Source organism: Puntigrus tetrazona, chromosome 22, assembly GCF_018831695.1.
Source record: "Puntigrus tetrazona isolate hp1 chromosome 22, ASM1883169v1, whole genome shotgun sequence".
Taxonomy (NCBI): Eukaryota; Metazoa; Chordata; class Actinopteri; order Cypriniformes; family Cyprinidae; genus Puntigrus; species Puntigrus tetrazona.
The window spans coordinates 1954814-1980677 of NC_056720.1; the positions used below are offsets into that span (position 1 = coordinate 1954814).

The 25864-nt window shown below is 38.9% G+C and overlaps 2 protein-coding genes, 1 long non-coding RNA gene and 1 pseudogene across 3 annotated transcripts in view; 3 read left to right on the forward strand and 1 right to left on the reverse strand.

The window, feature by feature from the left end:
- The first annotated feature begins 1400 nt into the window (after positions 1–1400).
- Positions 1401–2767, forward strand: LOC122328043. Its single transcript, XR_006247758.1, has 2 exons — positions 1401–1453; positions 2647–2767. It is a non-coding gene; the product is annotated as an uncharacterized LOC122328043 (long non-coding RNA).
- A 158-nt stretch (positions 2768–2925) lies between these two features.
- Positions 2926–7970, forward strand: LOC122327966 (annotated as a pseudogene).
- LOC122328124 lies at positions 5023–8414 on the reverse strand. Its single transcript, XM_043223833.1, has 5 exons — positions 8411–8414; positions 6902–7202; positions 6463–6725; positions 5691–5978; positions 5023–5623 (listed from the first exon to the last, which is right to left on the reverse strand). Exons 1-5 carry the CDS (start codon positions 8412–8414, stop codon positions 5463–5465), a joined length of 1017 nt encoding a protein of 338 aa, XP_043079768.1. The 3' UTR covers positions 5023–5462.
- Positions 8415–9980: 1566 nt separating this feature from the next.
- LOC122327909 (NACHT, LRR and PYD domains-containing protein 3-like) overlaps positions 9981–25864 on the forward strand; it is an 88298-nt gene continuing 72414 nt past the window's right edge. Inside the window, 8 exon segments of the mRNA XM_043223579.1 lie at positions 9981–11263; positions 11604–11707; positions 17540–17617; positions 20185–20289; positions 20579–20663; positions 20813–21008; positions 21231–23052; positions 23930–24100. Of these exon segments, the coding sequence (XP_043079514.1) occupies positions 11685–11707; positions 17540–17617; positions 20185–20289; positions 20579–20663; positions 20813–21008; positions 21231–23052; positions 23930–24100 (2480 nt within the window). The 5' untranslated portion in view covers positions 9981–11263; positions 11604–11684.

The following is a 25864-nucleotide window of genomic DNA, read 5'->3' on the forward strand; positions in this document are numbered from 1 at the left end:
TGAATTATTTGTTATTATGTATACGTTCACGAAACACTTCATTTAATTTACACAATTTAATGTCGTTGTTTTAGATCTTTATTTTTTGGAGGTGGCGTTAAACGCTGTCATAGTTTTCAAATCCTGCAGGATGTTCAAATGTTTAGAAGTCATAACATAACATTCTGAAGCTAACTGTGTGATAATTAGCCTTTCTTAATTAAAAATGTACTTGTAACTCATACTTTTGTCTGAAAGGGAATAAAAGGCAGTATTTTACAAATTGCAGATGTAAGATATTCTGCCACTGTCTTCACTTGAATTCACACTATTTCACATAATTCTACATAGTTATTTTAATCAGTATGGGATCATTTCTGAATATCTGTCTATGAAGAAGCTTTTCTCTTTATTTATCTTCTCATAATAAAATTAGCAGGAACTATTCTTTTGTTATCAAAGTATATTTAGATTTATATGGACAAATCATAATGTTTTCTTTGTATCAGTGGCATTTTTCTGCATCTGAGAAATAATTCAGTAGAGCACTCGGAGGCTTTCAGCATATATCACGACTCAAACAATCAGTTTGTACCAGAGATGATCCTGAATTGCTTGTTTAACGAGTGTTAACAGTCTGAGGCTCATCAACATTAAAAAATAACTTTTTTTCACATCAGTGGATCCTGTTTTCACCCCATTAATTACGCTGATGACTTCAGATCTGTGAATTGCCACATTAAGCTCATTGCAAGATACAGAGAAGCATCATAACAGTATTTAACAGGGGTGTGGACTCGAGTCCGCGTGACTTGAGAGATTCGACTGAATAACAAATGAAGACTTGAGACTCGGCTCAGACTTTGACAGCGGGAGTGTTTTCTGTTAAACCCTGACAACCAAAAATCAACTACAGTTTTCAACTACCAGTTCCGTAATAAAAGCAAGTAAAATAAATTGTTCTTTTTACTTAGTACTTTCAGTAACTACCAATGGCGCGTTGAGGAAAAACTTTATGCTTTAACTTTTAACTTTAGTTAAAAGTTTTATCTTTAATACTTGCAGTATGATATCCATTAAAAAACATCATGGTTTTACGTTAATGTTAATTAAGGGATTCACGAACAACCACCACAAAACACACACACACATTTCAACAATTTGGTGTGTTTTGTGGACTAGATTTTTGGACTACAACTTAAGCAGTTTTTATATATGTGAGTGTTTTACCCATGTATTTCCCACTTGATTGGTTCTGTGGGGAGAAAGAAACAGTATTTATTATTGACGATTGTAAAAGAATATTTACATGTTCATGTGTGATTTGAGGCTAGTAGCTAATATGACTGACACAACAGCAGCTTTCTGTAGGTGGCGCTCTACTTTTAGCTCGTTATGAGACAAAAAACCAAAGAAGAAGAAGAAGATGTCAGTAGTTTCCATCCTCGGTCGGTCAGCGCTCGTTTGTTGGGAGGTGAGTCGATCAGTTCATCTTTACACAGATACTGAACACCTCACTTATTTCTTCCTCGGATAAAACACTATTTGTGTGTCTGTTCCGGGCTCTGCAGACTGATTTAAGACATTACAGTAAACTATTCATTCAGACGTGAACGGTTTTGTATATTTATTAATATGTGCGTAACATTTTTTTGAGCGATACTATTATGAATTCATCATACGATCGTGCTGAGAACATAATTAAATGAGCTTTGCTTCACTTCTTCTGCTGGGATGCTCTGGTTTGTGCATCAAATACAAAATAATTGTTTCCAGATAATCATGCAATAAAGTCGTTACGTTTTATGAATATTTGTTACTCGCGGTTTTTATTGTCTGCTGATTGTACTTGCGTCAATAATAATTGGGCAGTAATTTTTTTTGATAAACGTTTATGCAGATGAGTATCTGAGTATTTCTTGGCAAATATACAGCTATTGTGACATTCATTACAAGATATAATTTTTGCTTACTTGAATTTAAAAAATGCAATAATCACATATTCTGGTGAAATCTAATAAAAATCGTCTATTTTTTTTCAGAGAATAGACCAAATTGTATATATATATATATATATATATATATATATATATATATATATATATATATATATATATATATATATATATATATATATAAAAATAATTTTTTCAAATTCGATATGAGGTTTCATTTGATTCCACTAAAAGGCAGTAAACGGGGAAAATGATATATTTTTTTTTATTTATTTATCTACAAAAGTTATTAAAGTTTAAGTGTGGTAAGGTGTCCTCTAGGGTCTCCATTTTTCTCTTTTGAGAGATCAAGAAATACATGAATTCAGAATGTTTCCATATCTATATAGTTTGGAGCTAAATGTATAAACATCATCTATTTTACACAGAAGACCTTCAGATTTTTTATTTATTTTTTTGGCTTAGATTTGATTTTCTTTCGTTTATTTTTCTAGCCTTTATATTAATGATAGGACAGGTAAAAGTAGTAATAAAATATGTTGACAAATTCCTAAAAATATAAAGAGACATAATTGGGAATATATTTTTTGAATGAGTATAAACCAGTTTGCAATTACCTAAAAGGTATATTACTAAATACATACTACATAGATAAACAAATACATTAAATATGTGAATTAGTGTAAAAAAATGATTTATTTGATTTTGACAGATTTGAGCCTGTCACTGTAAGACAATCACAATCACACCTTCAGTGAAGCTCCTCCCACAACAAACACACCTTCAATGAAGCTCCTCCCACAACAATCACACGTTCAGTAAAGCTCCTCCCACAAAAAATATCACATCTTCAGTGAAGCTCCTCCCACAACAAACACACGTTCAGTAAAGCTCCTCCCACAACAAAATCACATCTTCAGTGAAGCTCCTCCCACAACAACCTCGCCTTCAGTGAAGCTCCTCCCACAACAAATCACACCTTCAGTGAAGCTCCTCCCACAACAAACACACCTTCAATGAAGCTCCTCCCACAACAATCACACGTTCAGTAAAGCTCCTCCCACAAAAAATATCACATCTTCAGTGAAGCTCCTCCCACAACAAACACACGTTCAGTAAAGCTCCTCCCACAACAAAATCACATCTTCAGTGAAGCTCCTCCCACAACAACCTCGCCTTCAGTGAAGCTCCTCCCACTGCGATTCAGTAATAAATGCTGGAATATTCCCATCAGTCTACAAGTGAAGACGAGGATCAGAGAATCAGGAAGAAGAGAAATCTGCAGAAACAGAGAGAACATGAGAGATCCAGAACCCTGCAGAATGAAACACACTGAAGAACAAACAGGTTGGTGTTTTTTCTTGATTCTTTAGAAAGATTTCTTTTAGAAAGAGAGAGTTAGAGCTGTGCAATAATATAGTTGAAGCAAATAAGGGCACTTTCTATAAACTTTTGGAGTTGGTTTAATATTTTAATAGTTGTCACTATAGAAACATATCATAATAATTAAATGTACACTGTTAACAATTTTCCTGTATTTTTACAATTACTGTAAAAGTTGCCGTTCTACAACTTTACGGTATGTAGAACAGTATACTGTATTTTTGACATGTATTTATAAAATGCATCACTATGGTGAAAGTTTTTTTTAGAGCTGTCGTTTCCTTTCATATTTGTCTGTGATGTATAGAAACTTAAACATTTTACTTTAATTTCAGAACCGATTGAACAAAACGAGAACGACGAACTTAATGAAGAGGAGGAGAAACATCACGTCGAAAAAGCTTTGAGTCTCTCTCAAACCAAACAGAATTGTTTAAAGAAAAGGAGAGATGGTAAATCTTTCACCTGCACTCAGTGTGGAAAGAGTTTGAAACGCGAACAGAATCTCAAGATTCACATGAGGAGCCACACTGGAGAGAAACCATACAAGTGCTCACACTGCGACATGAGATTCAGTCAGTCAGACACCCTGAAAACACACGAGAGGATCCACACCGGAGAGAAACCATACACATGTGATCAGTGCGGGAAGAGTTTCAGACAAAAACCTCATTTTATGGCACACATGAGAGTTCACACGGGAGAGAAACCGTTCACTTGTGATCTGTGCGGGGAAGAGTTTTACGTAATCAACAACCCTTAAGAAACACATGAACATCCACTCTGGAGAGAAACCGTTCACGTGTGATCAGTGCGGGAAGAGTTTTATACAGTCAGCAACCCTTAAGGATCACATGATCATCCACACCGGAGAGAAAGTGCATGAATGTGACGAGTGCATAAAAACATTTCTGAGGGCTTCAAACCTGAAGAGTCACCTGAAAGTTCATTTAAAGGAGAGACCACATTCGTGTTCTTTGTGCGGACGGACTTTTTTCACACCAGCAAAATTTAAAAATACATCAGAAGAGACATAGCGGTGTGAGAGATTTCGTATTAGCCAGTGTGGGGAGACTTTCATTACGGCAGAAGAACTGAAACTGCACCAGAAGATCCACACTGGAGAGAAACCTTACAAGTGTTCACACTGCGACAAGAGATTCATTCGGCCGGCACAACTTAAATCACATGAGAGGATTCACACTGGAGAGAGACCATATCACTGCACCGCATGCGGGAAGAGTTACACTCATTCATCCTCTCTTTGCACACATACGAAAAACAATCACAGTCAGTAGATCATCTTCATCAAATTTTTTTAATGGAATAGTAAGTTTCCTTGCAGCTTCCTCTATGTTGACAGTGAACAGACTATAAAGTGAATGAATCTAACTCTACAAGAACAGTCTGGCTCTTCTGACTCACAACCTTTAAGTAAGTTACATTTTCATTTTAAAAGAACCTGATACTTACTATTCAAACGTGTGTTTTCAGCACTGTAGAGTAATGCTTGTTGCTTGTCATTTCTCTGATCACGAATGCAGAAACAGGTTTGATGTAATGCAATGCCTAAAAAGACAGTATAAATCACGATAATCAGCAATTATATCCCCAGTGGATGCAACACACGTCTCATTTATAATGTGTTTTATTGTTTTTTGGTCATAGCACTAGGACGCGGCATCACGTTATGGTAAGGGTATTTATTAATTAGTTTTGGTACTGTTGTAAACATTTACAAATGCTCTGCTGAAATCAAAATATGCATATAGTTTGTTTTCCTTCAGAAGGTGCTCAATATAAAACATGGACAGATTCTAAAACCTCAGAGTGTGAAAACTTTATTAATAAAGATAAGTACAGACGAAGAAGTGGACAGGGGTATTAAAGTGAGATACTTGTGTTTCTTTATTAATTTGTTTTATGCATGTCATGTATGTGAGGGAAAAGTAAACAAAGTAAATTGGATTTTTACAAAAATCTGACACTAAAATGAACAGTGCAATTGCAAATAATAATCATTTGACGAGCAATAGAACAAAAAACGCACATTCTGCTTTAGATGTCAGTACTTCCTGAAAAACACAAAAAGGCATAAATTAATAAATCTGGCAAATATTGATATTTGCAGCAGTTTTTAAGAAATTACTTCAATCGTGAACCTGTTGGGTGAATATGTGTTCGTTCATGTTCAGCTCTTCTGCATCTGATGTCATACACAAGAATAAGGACAGTAGCCACGCCCACCAGAGCGGAGAGGACCAATCGGATCACAGCTTCAGTAAAACCACAACAGTGTTGAGAGTCTGAGGAATAAACACATCAGACTGAGATCCACTCAATAAACACTAAACACAGCTCTATCTGCTGTACCTGAACACGTGTGACAGAGTCTGCTGACGTCCAGATGTTGAGTCTGGTTTCTGATGGGGTTGTTGATCACACAGCTGTAGATGTTTTTATCCTGATGTTCCACCTCCAGAGGTAGAGAGAGACCGATGCTGAGATCAGACGCACTGATGCTGGACAATAAACTGTTTCCTCTGTACCAGGAGAGAGTCATGTGACTCGCGTTCACCGCCGAACACAACAGTGAGCAGTTTGAGGAAGATGATGATGATGAAGAGCAGTTACTGCTGATGACAGGAAGCGGCAGACGAGCTGAAAGCGGTTGAGAGAGTGTCGTCATTAAACAGTGTAATATGTAGTAAAGCACCAGTCAAAGGTTTTTAAACAGTCTCTTCTGGTCAACAAGCCTGCATTTATTTGATCCAAAGTACAGTAAAAACAGTAATTTTTTTATATAAATATATATAATTTAAAATGTAATGTATTCTGTGATTCAAAGCTGATTTTCATGACACTAAAGACTGGAGTAATGATGCTGAAAAATCAGATCTAATCAGAGGAATAAATTACATTTTAACACAGATTCATAGAAAACACTTATATTAAGTAGTAGAATTATTTCAAAATCTTACTGTTTTTTGCTGTGCTTTGGATCAATGCAGGGTTGGTGAGCAGAAGAGACTTGTTTTTTTATTAAAACATTAAAAACCTCACTGTTCAAACACTTTTGACTGGTAGTGTAACTAACTTACAAAATCAGAACATTTGAGGAACAGAACCAATGATCTTTACTAACCGTAGACAGAAACTCTGAATGCTTTTGATGTCTTAAAGTCCAGTTTATAAAGTCCAGCATCTTCAGGTCTGGTGTTGGTGATGGTCAGAGATCCAGTGTGATTGTCCAGCTCCACTCTTTCTCTGAATCTCTCAAACAGACTATAATTGACAAAAGTGAACTCATTTTCTGTTTCAGACTTACAAAGTACCTTGAAATTTCCTCTGATTTCAGTCTGATTAAAGTGAGAGTGACTGAATCTCCCTCCGTCGCTGATATTTCTTCTGTTTCGCCACAAATACAGAGAAGAAACAGTAACAGGGTTTGTTACAGAATAGAAGAATCCCTTCAAATAACTTTATTGGAGCAAATATTAATATAAAACAACAAAATGTTATATCTGATGACTGAAAAATACTAAACAGATATTTAAATTACCATAAACGGTGAGCGGTATCACCGTGGGGAACGTCCAATGAAAAAACCTCCCTTGTATCTTCTATATTCTCCAGCGTGTTCAGATGTGGTGTTGGTGATGGTCAGAGATCCAGTTTGATTGTCCAGCTTCAATCTGTTTCTGAATCTCCCATCAAGAACATCATCATACACAGTGAATCTGTCAGCCTGCTCAATGATTTCAGCGATTAAAGTGTTTTGATTACCAAAGCACCACTGAATCTGTGGAGTATACTTCACGTGAGTGAGATCAGAGTATAGAGTGACTGAATCTCCCTTCTTCACCACCAGATCATACCATGCACCTGGAGAACATGGAGTTGATCGAGATTATAGCGCTCTAAATACATTAAAAGTTTTAAAAACACAAACTCACCGGCAAGACACCACAAGCAGAACAAAACTAATCGGAGAAACATTTTCTTTGCTGTTTCGCTGAAAACCCCACTCAAGACTGAAGTGTGATATTTATCTGCTTAAATCTGCTCTCGACAGGATTCTCACGTCTCAGTTTCCTTTGTCGGAGGAAGTCATCAAAATACTCAAGGTTTTGCTGATTCTCACTTTTTAAAGTGGATTTAGGCCCAGCACAGGGTTGGACTGTTTTTTCAGTGGGCCGATACACTTCTGGGTCAGTACAATTTTTTATTTCCACCAAGGACCAGCCCATCATTCAGGGACAACGGCCCATCAGAAAGCACTATATAGACGGAGTGATAAGGGATCTTATGGACAGATCAAGGCGAAACCTTCTGAGAAGCTCAGAGATGCCGCGAAACGTGCCTCGTCTTCGTCAATTACGAAGTTTACACAACGTCTTATTATACTTTACTACTCCAATTTTATACTGTCCTGTGCTTTAACACAATATGTACTGGTGAAAGCGGTATATAAATAAAGGTGATTGATTGATTGACATCACCCCAGCTGTACAGTAGGGACACCTGCCTGTCCCAGGAAGAACATCATCTGTTCCTCAAAAGTAAGTGATGCACTGCACATGCACTGCATTAGACAAAATAGCACACCTCAAAACAGCAATACAAACTCATTCATATGTAAAAGGTTAAACATTTGAGAAGTTGAACAACAATTTCTTATGGATAATTTTTTGCACGTTCTGATCAAATTACCCTAAGCTGTTGGAAATGTAATGGCTTCATACCTGTAATAACCAATAGCAATGTACACACAAGATGAAGATAGAAATAATGGGAGAATGCAGAGAAAAATAACTGTTTGGTCAATTGTTATTAATGGATATCAGACAGTCTCCTGAAAATTTAAACACAAAAAAGATACGGTTAGTGTTGCATGTGTATCTTCTATAATTCCAGTCAAATGACATTTGGTTTATATTATTCAATAGACTCTTAACATGTTAAAACACGTTCATATTTAATAGTAAATGTAGTATTTTTAGTTAACATACAAATAGCAACTATACTAAACAAAGTTACACAGCCGTTCCCTCAGATAACAACTAAAATCAAACTTACAACGCAACAATTACCCATTACTCCGATCACAATTTGTGAATTGTTATATGTGATAAGTGGCTGCGTCCACTTTAGGCTGCGTTACTGATTGGCTGCCACCGAGTAGCAGGTCCTTCCTACTTTCCGGTTGCCACTGACAGCCACTTCCTGCTGCCGCCTGGCATTTTCGCAACCGAAAGTATTTTGTGATCAAAACATATCTATTCTTCCGGTTAGACAGGAGATAAACCCGAGAAAATCTTTTATTTTTGTAATGTAAATAAAGACATGTGTTGATCTGAAGAGATTATGAGAGCAATTACACGACAGTATATTTATTTTTGTATTGATTGTTTGATAACTGCTCACTAGTTGTTTTTCTTCATCTTGTATTCCTCTGAACTCTCATGATCTTGATCTCAGACAGAGACACAGGGTCATGTTCAGGACATGAGGAACATCTGATGATCTTCAGAGACTCAAAGATCTCTCTATTGTTGTGTCAAAGGATTTTAAAAAGGAATGTTATCAATGTTTTTAGCTTGTCACAGATTGAAACGGCTTGAAACCTGTTAAATGTCTACTATGCAGGAATATTTAGTGAAATATGTCTAATTTATAGGGCTGTAAAATTTGGGAAACTTTTCATATTGCGACTATGAAGGTCAAAATTGCAATACTTTCATGTCATGGATGAGATGTTTTATGACATTCATTCCCAAAATTAGGTCAGCATTTTTTTCCATCAACAATTAAGGCAGGCAGAGAGAAAGAGCAACTGAATACTTTCATCTTGATGTCACATATACCCAATGGGTTTGTGCTTTGACCACCACAGCCAATCAGAATGAGCACTGTTGGGGCTACATCATTTGAGGAAAGTACATTTGCTTCTATGAGTTTGGGCAGGGCTTGACGACAAAGAGTGCAGGCCATAGACTCACTGTCAAGCATTCCTCAAAGCAAAACAACATCCTGAACCAAGACATCAGTAAAGAACAAGTCATCATTTGGATTAAGCCTTTGCACATTTTGATAAATTACTTTTGTCTTGTCATCAACAGTACTACAAAAGACAGAATAAGTAGATTCCAAGTCAATATCCTCACGGTCAGGGGACATTACACATGGCCCTCCACCAGTCCCCTCCTCATGTGGGCCATCTAGTTTCCCAGCTGGTCAGGACTACTCTGTTGAACATTGTTGGCAGTCCCCGCAAAGCAAGCTGAAGCTCTGTGTCCAGAGGCATGGCAGTTAAAGCACAGATGATTTATTTGACAATGTGAAAAAGTATCATGACTTGATTCACCACATAATTCACATATTGCTTGGCGTTTGGGTACAGCCCCCTTTCCTTTATGTGGAGTTCTGAACACCTTTGTTATCTGCTGACAAGATCCATGATCCAAGACTCATTCCAAAAGACTGATTACCCGACTCAAAGACTGACCCTGAGTAGGCTGTTCAACCACCTGGCGTGGAGGTAGCACAGCAGCAGCTGTAAAATCATGACTATGGGCACACAAGACGTCCGTTGACTGAGTATGACATGCAATGCCACTCACATGTGTATTAGAAATACGTTGTTGAAGTTTATTCTTCCTTTGAAACTCATCCAGTCTAACTTGCACGTCAGCAGCAGTCCATTCATGCAGCGGCTTACACTTGAATGTAAGAGACAGCTCTGAATCAGGACAGTTCCTGATAAACAATACAGTAACTTCACGAAAGGGGTTATCTAGACTTTTTCCCTGTCTCTTCAATCCTTCCCCAGCGATGTCGATAACATTGTGCAGCCTAATCCAGTAGTCGAATGGCTTCTAGTTTTGCAATGGCAATGTAGTATAAAAATCTGCCAAAGGCATTCATGAATAGACTGTGTCACTACAGTGTTGTTTGAGCAGATCAAAAACTGGCTTTGGACCATTACTGAGGTCGATCAAATGGTTACTTCTCAGTCCAACCTTCACGACATCACATGCTCTGCCCTGCAACTTAGTCAGTACTTCGTCAGCTTGGTCTTTCAAGGGCACTTCACGTTTTTTTCAAATATACTTTTACTGCTTCCACCCACTCATCAACAGAAATCTTCCCCTCCCCATCACCACTGAAATATGCAGGTTCATTAACATCATGCTTAACGATTAAGTTGACTTTTGACAGTTCACTCATACTAAAACTTGAGTCATTTTGTTTGTTCTGGCCAAAAACTCCAGTGTTTAAATCGGCTAATTGGACAGAATCGTCAGAAGCTGCACAAGACTGAGACACAGTAGGTGTCTGCTCATGTACACTTCTTGTGTGAATAGGGGTTGAGAAACCTGGACCAATTTGATCAGCCCCATCAATCTGTATATGGGCAAACCTCAGTACCCCTCTCCCTCTTCCCATACTGTTTTGACCATAAGACACTTCCACAATCAGCTTTTTGAGTACTTCCTACTCACTTCTTTTTTTATAATATAACTATAAATTAAATGTATAACACAAACAAACATATATGAGGACTCATGCAGCTTATAAAACTGCGTGCGGCAGCAATGCACAGAACTGAAAAAAAAGAAAATTGTTTAAATAGTGAAAAATAATCATCGAGGTATCTACTTTGTATTCTATTTTGTATGATCTGTCTGACATTATTCAACAAATCCTTTAAAGTTGACTGGAGAAGATGGGTATTATCTGCAGGAGAGAGAGAATATTGAGTAACAGCAGGTAGCGCTAGAGTACTGATGTAGTGTGTGATCTGCTGTTAAAAGAAGAAAGAGAAAGCAGGTGTGTCTGTGCATCACATTCTTGTCCAGTGTGTGCTTAACAGCGATCACAAAACCGAAAGCGTTTTAAAGACTTCTGATTTCTCCAAAATAACATCTTCTCAACTACTGCGAGTAAGTTTGAATACTTTCATTATTATGCTTATTTAGAAGAACGGATTTCTTAGAATACACAATTTTTAATCTATCCTTTTTTAATGTACAACGCGAATCCAAAAGTATTCTGTGATCAAAATGAACCTGTTTCTCCTTTTAAACAGGAGATAAACTTGAGCAAAATGTAATGTACTTTTAATTTAAATAAAGATATGTGTTGATCTAAGGAGATTATGACAGCAATTACATGACAGTATATTATATATATTTATTTATTTGGCAACGCAATCATTCAGCACTAGTTATTTTTATAATCTTCATCTTGTATTCCTCTGAACTCTCATGATCTTGATCTCAGAGACACAGGGTCCTGTTCAGGACATGAGGAACATCTGATGATCTTCAGAGACACAAAGATCTCAGAGAAAAGAAGAAAGAGATGAGTCTCTCAAAGAAACCGAGGTAAGAGTCTGCTTTCAGAGAGAAAAAAAACTACACTTTTCAACAAGCAGTGTTTCTCTCTATTGTTGTGTCAAAGGATTAGAAAAACAAATGTTATCAATGTTTTTGGTTGTCACTGGTAAAAAAAAGTTAAATGTTCACTATGCAGGAATATTTAGCTGAATATGTCTAATTAATAGGGCTGTGTCACGGTGTGGCTTAGCGTGAAAGAGCACTCGAAGAGAATAAATAAACTAAGTTTTAATCCTCTTTAAACGGACAAAAGAGACATGGCTGAAGGTCACACAGAACACATGGCACACGAAAAAACAATAAAAAGTCTAAAGTCCAAAGACGTGACAGGCTGCATGATTCGCAAAACGTTTCATATTGCAATATGCAACTGTGATTATAATAAATGGTATTGAGTCAAATTAATGGGTTAAAGGAAAATTCACACACAGATTAATGATAATGCTAAAATGTGTGTTTTTTATTATTTTTACAAAATGAAATAACATTTGGATTAATGTAAACTTATTTTCTCAAAACTATAGCTAAATTAAATAAAACCATACACATTTTTACATGTAATTATGTTTTGTTTTGTTTGTATAACAGCTTGTTTCTTGTTTCCTTCAGCTGTTTCTGTACTAATGTCATGTTTTGAAGTTTCTGTACTTCAATGTCATGCATTCATTATATTTTTCTCTGTTGTTTCAGGTGCTGATATAAATTTGTCGTATAGCCACGTGACATAGCAACCTTTAAACTTTGTACCTCTCTCTGCGTAGTGTCAGCAATCTTAAAAACAATATTGTGCCACATAACAGAGAAAATATTAATCATGTAGTAATAAATGAATTACTAATATAAGTATATTAACTACTAGTAAAATAATAATAAGGTGAGAGATTAGACAGATTTACAGAAGCTCCAGCAGCTCCAGGTTCTGCTGTAAACCATGTTGAGAAGGAGACAGAAGCAGATCTGATCTGATCTGTGAGTTGTGTTGAGTGAGCCAGCGGCTGACCGTTCATTGATGTAAATGTTAAATAATGTTGTTCTTTAGCATAGGTTTTACCTCCTGTGCCACTTTCAGTAAGATTGTAAAACAGATCTTGGTGCCAAATTGTTTATATTTTTTACCTTTTGTCTTGGTGAAGATGTTTTTCAATAAGTAATATGTAGATGTGATCAGATTTACAGCAGTTTGGTAAAAATAAGATTTGACTTATCTCAGATTGTGTGTGGTTATGAAGTTTAATAGATGATAATAGATAATAATAGATGTTTATTATGCTACAGAATCATTTTTCCTCACAAAGATGTTTCTGTAGATGTTAGGATCAAATTAATCTATATTTTTAAAGCTTGGTTTTATCAGTCCTTTATAAACCCATGTTTTTTTGGAATGCGCTGACCGAGGAAATTGTGTAATTTAGTTGACTCTTTTTAAGACATTTTTAACAGATAAGCAAAATAGATTTTTAGAGTTTAATTATAAAAATGTAACGTCTCCGTTCCCTCCATTATGGAATAAGTGCTCCCTATCTGTCAGTCACTATGAAATTTGGCAAGTGGTTAACTAATCATGAGCTACTCCCCATCACGCGGGTATAAATAGGCCACAGGTGTTGCAGATTTTGCTTGGGAGCCCAGTGCTGCATGGTTGCTGTACTGGCACTTTTGCTAGCGGAAAAAGCTGGAAAAGGAACTGTTTGTGTGGCGGTTTGACACAATCACTGGCGTCCCTGTTTATTCAGCGATTTCCCTGGGTGTTTCACAAGAATTTCTATCTCAGGTACAAAGGTTTGGCCTCTCCAGCAGCAATGCCCTAACCTTTGGTCCCAGCAAATTTGCTCTGAGGCGTTGTAAAGATTATGACATTGCATAGCATTAGCCTGACATGCTGTGGCCTGTCAGCATTTGTAGTGCTGTTGGTTGGGATGGGGTTCAGGTTGTACGTATGTAATCCTCGTTTCCTCATGGAGGGAATGGACACGTTATGACCCCTTACCAAAACCTTGAACCATTGCTGGTGGAGACCTTGGGCTCCTCAGTAAAACCTGACGAGTGGTTACACCTGTTGCCTATTTATACCCATGTGAAGGGGAGTGACCAAATTTTATTGACGTTTTCTCCTATCAGAGCTAATAAGGGCTCCAAGCAAGACCCCAGTCTGTCGTCACGACATAACGTCTCCATTCCCTCCATCAGGGAACGAGGGTTAGATATGTAACCAAGACGTTCCCTGTCTGTCAGTCACTAGTCACCTGACACTGTACAGATACTCTGACATACTGTACTCACTTTAGCCTCACATTTTATTCTGTTGTTGTGTTTGTTTACTGATTCTAATACTTTCAGCTAAATTCCAATGGAATTTTATCAGACATTTGTGTTTTATGGCGTAGAAGGTCCTGTGTGCTTAATTTCTCAGTTCTGTCACAGCATGGTTAAAGTTTACTGTGGATGTGATGTTCAAACCCAGGTAGTTGTAGTCTGATGTGTGTTATCTGCTTAGTGTTTAATGTAAATGTAATATTCGGACCCAGATTGTCTTCTGCTGTTTTTCTTGGTTAATATGAATTCCTCTTGTGGGTTTTATAAGGTGTAAGAAGACTTTTTGTTTTAAATTTATCAGCTCTGAATTCTGTCTTGCTTTAAAACAACATTAAAAGTTAAATAATAAAGATCGCATTGTTGCTCAAAGTTCTGTATTTATTTATTAAATGTTCACTTTGATTAAAAACAGGTTTGTAATTCGCTCAAACCCATGCACTACTTTGGTGTATTTTATCCCATTTTTTGCTACTTCTGAATGAAAGGATATGTGTGAGTGTTGAAGCTGGGCTCAGTGCCACTTTTACTAGAGAAGATATAAATGAGGAAGATGAGAGAAGATGACTGAGACGTAGCTGAATACTCCAGAGACACTATGATAGAAATGAAGCTTGTGTGTTACTTGTAGATTGTCATGAATGAGCGGTCTGAGGCGTGCGGATCCATATGCAGGCTTTTATTAAACGAAGGCATGGTCATAGCAGGCAGGCGTCAAACAGGGCAAACAGATGTATAGGAGGCGAGGCAATAACAAAATCCAGAAACAGGCGATGGTCAGGTTAGGCAGCAAACAATCAGAAAACCGAAAAACAGACAGGGTCAAAACCAGGGAAATCAGAAACAATAATCCACGAACGATCTAATAAAGAAACAGGCGAAACAATGCAACCTGCAGGTGAGTGGCTTGCTACAGTTTTTATAGTCCTGGAACAGGAAGTAGCAGCAGAGGGAGTGATCGCAGATCACCCAGGGGTAAGAGCTCCCTCTGCTGGCTTGGTGACATAGCCCCCCTCCTAGGAGCGACTCCTGGCGCTCCGCAAAACAAAACATAACTGTGAGCTTGGGAAGGGGTTCCGGGAGGGAGTCAGCACACGGAGTCCAGGGTGGAAGAGATGGAGGGAGGAGCCAGGGAGAAGACAGGAGAAGTCTGGAGCGGGAGGCGATCCAGAGCCCAGCCATGATGGTCAGTGTTGGAGCCGACGGAGGGAGGAGCCATAGAGAGGTAACGGTCATCAACCCCATGGAGCCGACCGACGGCAGTGGAGCAGGTGGTCGAGGAGACTGAGGCGAAGGCGGAGAGCTGAAGAGCCAGGGTGACACAGAGGCGCTGGAGGTCCTAGGCGATACCGCAGGCTTCTGCGACTGACACGGAGACGGGGGACAGGAAGGACGCTGCGGAGCCAGAGCGACTGAGGACTGAGGTGGAGCCGGAGGGAAGGAGGAGCCTGACAGAGCCGGAGGGATGGAGGGACGAGGCGAAGCTGGAGGAGTGGAATCCTGAGGCGACGGATGGTCGACGACCGACCAAGGCGTAGCCGGAGAGACGATGGAGCCTGGTGAAGCTGGTGGATTGACGGAGCACGGTGGAGAGGAGGGAGCTAGGAGCCTAAGGGAAGCCGACGGGTCTGGTTAAGCCGAGGTGGAGTCTGGGACTCGGAGACGGAACGATGAAGCGAGGGATCCTTCACCCACGGCGGCGATGGAGACTGGCAGACCCGTGGCGAGCTCCAGGTGGAGGGCAGAGGATGAGTGCAGGGGTTGCTGGGATCCATTGACGACGTGTAGCAAGGGTGGGAGGGTGGGCAAACTTGAGGCTTTGCACGAGGGGCGGGCACTGGAGGCTTTGCACGAGGCGTGGGCACTGGAGGCTTTGCACGGGCGCGGGCACTGGAGGCTTTGCACGAGGCGCGGGCACTGGAGGCTTTGCCCGAGGCGCGGGCACTGGAGGCTTTGCCCGAGGCGCGGGCACTGGAGGCTTTGCCCGAGGCGCGGCACTGGAGGCTTTGCCCGAGGCGCGGGCACTGGAGGCTTTGCCCGAGCGACCATCTTGGGAAGCGGCTCTGGGTTTGCCCGAGCGACCATCTTGGGAAGCGGCTCTGGGCAGCGGCGACCATCTTGGGAAGCGGCTCTGGGCAGGCGGCGACCATCTTGGGAAGCGGCTCTGGGCAGGCGGCGACCATCTTGGGAAGCGGCTCTGGGCAGGCGGCGACCATCTTGGGAAGCGGCTCTGGGCAGGCGGTGACCATCTTGGGAAGCGACTCTGGGCAGGCGGCGACCATCTTGGGAAGCGGCTCTGGGCAGGCGGCGACCATCTTGGGAAGCGGCTCTGGGCAGGCGGCGACCATCTTGGGAAGCGGCTCTGGGCAGGCGGCGACCATCTTGGGAAGCGGCTCTGGGCAGGCGGCGACCATCTTGGGAAGCGGCTCTGGGCAGGCGGCGACCATCTTGGGAAGCGGCTCTGGGCAGGCGGCGACCATCTTGGGAAGCGGCTCTGGGCAGGCGGCGACCATCTTGGGAAGCGGCTCTGGGCAGGCGGCGACCATCTTGGGAAGCGGCTCTGGGCAGGCGGCGACCATCTTGGGAAGCGGCTCTGGGCAGGCGGCGACCATCTTGGGAAGCGGCTCTGGGAAGAAGGCGGCCATCTTGGGCAGCGGCTCGGGGAAGGCAGCCATTACTGGATTTGATGCTATATCCTTTTCCTCCTCAACACCCAACGTGAAAGCTGACCCCACAGTCACTAAACCAAACTCAATAAACTGAGCAAGCGACTCACGTGGACCCTCACGAACAAGTTTTGTCTTGAGTGGCTGATTTACTCCCTCATGATACAACTCAATCAATAAACAGTCCGGTATGTCAGAGAGGTAAGCCATGTCCAAAAACTCTTGAGTATAATCCTCAATTGATCGGGTGCCTTGCTTGAGGGCCAATAAACGTCTAGCGAGGGTCCTACCTGGCCATGGATCAGGTGAAAAGCCGCTGGATCCTGGTGCGAGGTTGCATTCTGTCATGAATGAGCGGTCTGAGGCGTGCGGATCCATGTGCAGGCTTTTATTAAACAAAGGCATGGTCATAGCAGGCAGGCGTCAAACAGGGCAAACAGATGTATAGGAGGCGAGGCAATAACAAAATCCAGAAACAGGCGATGGTCAGGTCAGGCAGCAAACAATCAGAAAACCGAAAAACAGACAGGGTCAAAACCAGGGAAATCAGAAACAATAATCCACGAACAATCTAATAAAGAAACAGGCGAAACAATGCAACCTGCAGGTGAGTGGCTTGCTACAGTTTTTATAGTCCTGGAACAGGAAGTAGCAGCAGAGGGAGTGATCGCAGATCACCCAGGGGTAAGAGCTCCCTCTGCTGGCTTGGTGACATAGATGCTGCTGTGACAGAAGAGAGCTTAAACTCTAATTTGATGGAAGTGGACTTTTTATCTTTTCTTTCATTTTTTTTTTTAAATATATTGTATTAAAGTAAAAAAAAAAACTCTTCTCATGTGTCCAGCTCTGTGTCTGTGAAGAGCGACCAGTCAAAAGGTAATCCACCGGAATTCAGTGAGGAGACACCACCAGCTACTGAAAGGTATTTCATTTGGATTGTATTACAACATCCAGGGCTTGACATCAACATCTACCAGCCCAACAAATGTGGGGGGATTTTTAGCTGTGGCGGGTAATACAGTCACTCCCACTAACCACTGTGGCGTGTTAAATTTTATAATAAAACTCAAAATTAATGCTTGACTGAGACAATTAGATTTTTTTGAAGGGGCAAGTAAAAGAAGAGAATCTGATTAAAACTGATCTAACTGCACTGAAATTTAGATGACAATAGTTTTGACTTCTGTGCATGTAAATGGCGAATAATAAGCTTGTCTATGTGAGGGAATCTCATGGAGAAATCAAAACAAATGAACACAGCTGCATGTAGACAAAATTTAAATCTATGCTTGTTTTTATATATATAACATATAGCTCAGTTAAGAAACATGATCAAGAGAGGGAAGTTCCCTGTGAACCATGATTGCAAACACAAATGAGTAGTGAATATACATTATAGTTCAATATTTGAATTTAAAAGCATGTATTGTCAACAGTTTTTGCTGAATTTGGTTAATAGAAATAATTCCAAACAAAGATCACAGCAGAACAGTAAGAGCAGAGGTGTTTCGTTAATGAATGATTAGCATTTTTGAAGTTTGAATCATTTGAGTCAATGAATCAGTGGGCCATTCAGGCTCTTTCTTCATTCTTGAGTGAATCAGTCATCTGAATGAATCATCTGAAGGCTTCAATGACTCATTAATTGAACTTGTCACTTGCTGCCACTTACTGGCAAATGTAGATGCTGAATTCATATGACTGGTAACTAGTAACATTTGGTAATATGATTAGTAACATTCAGTGAAATTATTAAATTTGTATGCAGAAATAAGTCATATAAAATGTAATTTCCCAACAAGAAAATTGTGACCAGTAAAAATTAATAAACACTAGCCACAGTGGCTAAAAGTTTATGTCATGCCCTGACAACACCCAGCTAATGCACAATGTAACAATTACGTAACTTATTAGTGTTTTTTTGGTAATTTCATGACTTGCCAATAGGCAACGTAACCACGATATCATATGTAAGAAATTCCATTATCATCCTGTTACCAACTCACAACGTCGTCACTAAAACCTCTTTAAGTATTGTGACGAGTCGGCTGCCCCTCCTCTTTATTGTCACCATCACCCCGTCCTTTATTCGCCGCTCTTCACCAGGCTCCCGACGGGAGTGGGTGTGTTCGAGAGGAGGGGCGGGTATTGTTCAGGTCTGGCGGCGTGTGACGAGGCACACCTGAAGTGAGTTAGCCTCGTTACCGTCGCCGTTAAGTACTGGACGCGTCCCTCCTCGGGAGACCGGTCTCTTCCCCCGTGCATGCACGCTGGTGTCCTCGTGGGTCCAGGAAGGGTGCGCGATGGACCTCACCCCGCCGTCCGAGAAGTGCGTCGTGGGACCCCCGTAGTCCAGGCTGTGAGCACCCAGCTCATCCCACTCTGCCGCCGGAGCAAAGAAGCGACGGAGATGCCGCGGAAGAAGCCGCCGCCACTCGCGCCCCGGGCCAGAAAAAGGGGAGCACGTGCGACCGCCGGACTCCGCCCCTTACCTGGACCCTTCCCCCCTGGAACACGGCCTAAACCTTCACTTTCCCCGGAGCACGACGAGGACACCAGATCCCCCTTTTATTTGGACACTTTTCCCCTGGACACTTTATTTGGTATTTATTTTATATTTTTGTTTAATAAAAAGCCTCTCCGAGGCCTGACGCCACGCCCACTGTGTCTGTCGTTGGCTCCTCCCGTCACAGTATCAAGATAACCAAGATTGTCCCAGATTATATATTTTAATTTCATGACAATGCAACCAAATGGTATGCACAAAATTTCATTACCATCATTTAAACGTTCATTATATACACTCTCTGATTGTGAGAAGGCTGTTTAAGGTGCAATTCAGACACAAGACTGAACGTCCTTTAAATGTGATTTTTTTATTTTTTTATTTATTTTTTTTGCACCAAGTCATAATTAGGATATATAACTTGACATACATGCATCCACAACTGACCACGACACATGCAATATTGACAAGAAAGATTTTTTTTTTCTCATGAAACTTGTATTTCGTAACTAGTTTTGAAAGTGAAATGATGCGCAGACTGGCTAGACCATCTCATCTTTTAAATCAGCACGTTTTTCAAGGCACTTTTACTTCAAGTTCAAGTGTCTGACAGAAGAATTAGCTTTTCTAGAGTGAGTCTTACATTTTATAATAAATAGTCAAATGTATAAATCTGGAAAGACTCTAAAACCCTTTTTAATAGCATAGACAATTACACAATGAAAGCTTCCTTCATTGAACTGTGTCTAGTGCTTCTTCACAGTAATTTAGTCACACAAACAGACACTAGGGAGAATTAATTCACTGAGGAAAATGCATCTTGTGATCAAACATGAAAGTATACATTTTCCGACAGAAATGACCATTTCTGAATTAATATTACTGATCATTAAACCCTTTCAAATGAGATTGAAGAATGTTAAATTGAAGAATGTTAATTGTAAAATGTTTTTTTCCTCTCTCTCTCTTCTTTGTGCTATCAGTGTAAGATCAAGCTCTCATGTGTCCAGCTTTGCATCTGTGAAAAGTGACCGGTCAAAAGGTCATCCACCGGAATTCAGTAAAGAAAGTGCATCAAATACTCAAAGGTATTCCATGTGTTTTCTATTATGAAGCACTAGATCAGTTCTCCACTGGGATATTTGTGATATAAATTGGCCACAAGGAGGCATACATTCACCATAGAGACATGAATATGTCCTTTTTATCTATTAAATTAGCATTTACAGCATTAAACTGTTTTAAGTAAGACTGAAGAAACCTGTATTACTATTTTTTTGTCATTAGTTTTCTACCTTAAAGGACAGAAAATATAACATTTGTACTTGTGCTTGTTTTATGAAACAGTCCTTTTCTTACTTTTCACTATTTTAACAGTCTTCGATATGAAACATTAACTTCAGACATCCAGATTAACAGGAATCACAAAAAAATCACAGACAACCTCCTAGGAATCTTTCAGGTAGAAAAAAAATGTTTTCATAAATGTTTGTAACAAACATTTTTTTTACATTTTGAATCACTGATTATATGATTTGGACCAAATATGGATGTGGATCCTCTTCAGTTTTGTTCTTTTGTCTCAGTTTTTTTGTTTGGATTTCTTTGTAGAATCTTGAGAAGAAAATAATCACATTTCTAAAAAATGAGCTGGAAATGTTCAAGAAAATATTACAGAAAGAGAACAAGCAACAATTTGTGGAGGATTTTAATGAGAACAGATGCAGTAACAGAGAAGCAGCTCTTGATCTCACGCTCTACTTCCTGAGAGAGATGAAGCAAGATAGAGCTGCTGATTCTCTAGAAGGTAAGAGACAACGCTCGCTGTTTCCAGTGTTGCGTCAATCTCTTTTCTCTTCCACAGTCACTGTTATAACTCGGAGGAAGCTGTTCATATGCCTCTCTCATTATGTGTTCATAACCTGCCCTGTCTCTTCCAATGACAGACTTCCTTTAGACTTCCACATTCTGTTCTGTATATAACAAACCCAGAGACTAAACAATATGTATACTTTATTTCTGTGTTCAGATGAGCTGATCTTCATTCATCAGCTAAAGTGTAGCCTAAAGAAGAAGTATAAGTGTGTGTTTGGAGGAATCACAAAGCAAGGAGACTCTACACTTCTGAAGAACATCTACACAGATCTCTATATCACTCAGGGTTGTAGTGAACAGGTCAATACTGAACATGAGGTCAGACAGATTGAAGTTGCTTCCAGACATCACGAAACACAAGAGAAACAGATTGAGTGCAAAAATTTGTTTGAAGCATCTGAACAAGATGAGCAGATCAGAACTGTACTGACAAAAGGAGTCGCTGGCATCGGAAAATCAGTCTCTGTGCAGAAGTTTGTTCTGGATTGGGCCGAAGGAAAAGAAAATCAAGACATCAGCTTCATATTTCCTCTTCCATTCAGAGAGATGAACTTAAAGGAGAAAGAAAAACTAAGTTTGATGGACCTTTTAACTCAGTTTTTCCCAGAGACGAAAGGTCTGAATCTTACGAGAAGAAATCATTTCAAAGTCCTGTTCATTCTTGATGGATTGGATGAATGTCGACTTCCTCTAAACTTTAAGGATAATGAGATATTGTGTGATGTTTCATCAGCAGCCTCTCTGGATGTTCTCCTAACAAACCTCATCAAGGGAAATCTGCTTCCTTCTGCTCTCATCTGGATCACCACCAGACCAGCAGCTGCCAGTAAGATTCCTCCTGAATGTATTGAGCTGCTGACAGAGATAAGAGGATTCAATGATGCACAAAAGGAGGAGTACTTCAGAAAAAGATTCACGGATCAGAATCAGGCCAAAGAAATCATCGATCATGTTAAACAATCAAAGAGTCTCTTTATCATGTGCCACATCCCAGTCTTCTGCTGGATTTCTGCCACAGTTCTCCAGAACATTTTAGAAGAGAAAGGAAAAAATGTCATGAAAATTAATGAGTCTGAAGATGCCTCCAAAACACTACAGGAGTCAAATACTGAAGACACTCCTAAGACTCTGACACAAATGTACACACACTTTCTTAGATTTCAGATCCAACAGAGCAGAAGAAAGTATGATGGAGAACACACACCAGATGTTTCCTGGGATAAAGTTGCCATCTTTTCACTGGGGAAACTGGCATTTGATCAGCTGGAAAGAAACAATGTGGTCTTCTATGACACAGATCTGGAAGCCTGTGGTATTGACGTCAATAAGGCATCAGTGTACTCAGGCATGTGTACCCAGATCTTTAAGGAGGAAACAGGGATCGTTCTTGGTACCATGTACTGCTTCGTTCACTTGAGCATTCAAGAGTTTATTGCAGCTCTTTATGCTCATCTGTTTCTGGACCTCAACAAAAAAAGTGTGTTTGATCAAGACTCTACACAAGAAAACACAAGTGAAATTGATTTCCTTAAGACTGCAGTGGACAAGGCTCTAGAGAGTGATAATGGACACCGAGATCTTTTTCTTCGATTCCTCCTTGGTTTGTCACTCCAGTCCAATCAGAGACTCTTACAGGGTCTGTTGACACAGAAAAATAGAAATGACCAGAGCAAAAAAGAAATAGTTGAGTACATCAAGCAGAAATTTGAAGCTAATCTGTCTCCAGAGAGATCCATCAATCTGTTCTACTGTCTGAATGAACTGAACGACCAAACTCTGGTGAAAGAGATTCAGACCCACCTTAACAAAGGAAGTCTCTCATCTGCTGACCTTTCACCTGCCCAGTGGTCTGCTTTGGTCTTTGTGTTGTTGACATCAGAGGAGGAGCTGGAGGAGTTTGAGCTTCAGAAATTCAAGAAATCAGACGAGTGTCTCATTAGGTTATCAGCAGTCATCAAAACCTCCAAAAGAGCTCTGTAAGTAATTTATCCTATTTTGCTTTCATTTTAAAAGTGTGTTTATCTACATTGAAACATCATATTTAAACACCCCTGATTTTATATTCATTATTAACCATATGCCAATTACAAGTATATATCTCTTTTAGGGTTAAATCATAACACTTTTTGTTCAACTTTTTATTAAAATGACTAATATTATTTTAATTATTACTATTATTTTGCTTTAAAAATGGCAGTCCTTTATACTCCAATATATAATTAATACTGAGTTTATACTTATGGACTTATGGACTGAGTTTAAACTTATAATACTTAGGACCATGTGATATTTCAGTTTTTCATTTTTAATAAATATGCAAAAATGTTAACAATTCTGTTTTTTTCTGTCAATATGGGGTGCTCTGTGTTTAATAATAAGGAAAACAACTGAAAAAAAATAAAGCAAATGGCTGCAATATAACAGAGTGAAACATTTAAGGAGGTCTGAGTACTTTCTGTACCCACTGTATGTACTGTATAATGGTGTTTATTAAACTGTTATAAATTATATTTAATGGTTTTATGATTTGGTTTTATTTGTTCAATTTATGGCACAATAAGTAACTGTGCATCAATTTGTGCTGAAAATCTTTTTCTAAAATACATTTCCAAGTGAGACTATCTTAACATCTTTTCAATGAACAAAATCACCAAAATCTGTTATTTATCGAGGGTTGTCTAAACTTTTGCATAGGATTGTGTGTGTGTGTGTGTTATATATATATATAACACAATATAATAATAACATAATGCAGTATACTTATGTTTAATAATTGGTATCAATTAAATTTTTATATTTAAAAATATATATTGCATGTATCTAACTCTGTGATTTGATTTATTTGTCTTGTAGGCTAAATGATTGTGGTTTAACAGACAAAAGCTGTTCAGCTCTGGCTTCAGTTCTTGAATCAGATTCCAGTCTGAAAGAGCTGAACATGAACAATAATAATCTGCAGGATTCAGGAGTGAAGCTGCTCTGCACTGGACTGAAGGATATTAATTGTACATTAGAGATACTGAGGTAAGTTTTGTGACAATCTCTAGGTTTAATTAGAACTCACATACATCTTTTAACATGGACCTAGATAATGTGCCAAATAATTGAGGACAGAACTGCTTGAGCTTAGTGTATTTGATAGGCTTTAATCCTTTAAGCAGATAATTGCGACAAAACCTCATACTTGTTAAAATAGACTTCAGTTTTTATGGTGAATATGGTGCAATATTTTATTTGTATTCCCAAATGCTAAATGGCAGACATATAGTACTATGATTCTAGACCAAAATAACACCATGATCCTATGCAAAGTGTTTGAGAAAACATGAGAAATATTTCTGTAAGCAGCACTAGCTCTATTGATCCAGCCAGAGCGGCTCTGGTGGGACAGGCCTCGGTATAAATATCTATTATTTCCTGAATATTACTGATGAACTGATCAAAATATAAGATACTGTTCATGTGTGTGTGTTACTACTAGTGTATAAGTGTAGTAATAAATGTTAACTAATCATGAAGTATACTACTGTTCATATGGGTTTTACCATTTATTTAATATAATAAATTAACACTATCTTCTGTTTTATTGTCTGTTTTCTATTGTCTGCTAATTTAGAATGAGGATAAAACATTCTGAACTTCAATTCAAATATCCTGAATATTATGAATGTTATGAAACTCGGTATGGATCATCCCCTGATGACTTCATAATAGGCAAATTACATTAGTATATTTACAGCCCACACAAACTTTCGACCATTCCCACCATTTTTTTTAATTTACAGTAGATCTCTATCTTTAAGCCCTTTCAAGCCACAAGCTTTTGAAAACCTAGCTCATAAAGGTTTAATTCCAGCATGAACTCTATATTTCAGTTCCTACCTCAGAATTTCAATGTGGTTTAAGAGTGGACTTATGTTATGGCATTTGAAAACATAAATGTTTTGACTTCACAACAACTCCATGACTTTTCTTGATTGGTCCAGCCAGAGCCCTGATTTAAACCTAATTTAGCATCTCTCGAGAGACCTAAAAATGGCTGTCCACAAACGTTTGCTATCCAATCTGACAGAACTAGAGAGGATCTGCAAGGAGGAATGGCAGAGGATCCCCAAATCCAGTGTGAAAAACCTGTTGCATCTTTCCCAAAAAGACTCATGGCTGTATTAGATCAAAAGGGTGCTTATACTTAATACTGAGTTTATACTTGGTTTGAATACTTAGGACCATGTGATATTTCAGTTTTTCATTTTTACTAAATCTGCAAAAATGTCAAAAATTCTGTTTTTTTCTGTCAATATGGGGTGCTGTGTGTACATTGAGGAAACAATTAACTGAAATAAATGAAAACAAATGGCTGCAATATAACAAATCTTAAAGTAAAAAGAGTAAAAAATTTAAGGAAGTCTGAATACTTTCTGTACCCACTGTATTTACTGTATAATGTATTTTTTAAATTTATTAAACTGTTATAAACTAAATGAATGATTTTATGATTTGGTTTTATTTGTTCAATTTATGGCACAATAAGTAACTGTGCATCAATTTTTGCTGAAAATCTTGCATATTTTCTACTTTTCCAAGTGAGACTGTGAACATCTTTTCAATTAACAAAATCACCAAAATCTGTTATTTATCAAGGGAGCTTAGACTTTTGCATAAGACTGTGAGTGTAATTATATATATATATATATATATATATATATATATATATATATATATATAATATATGCAGTGTACTTATGTTTAATAATTGGTTTTAATTAATTTTTTTATTTAAAAAAAATA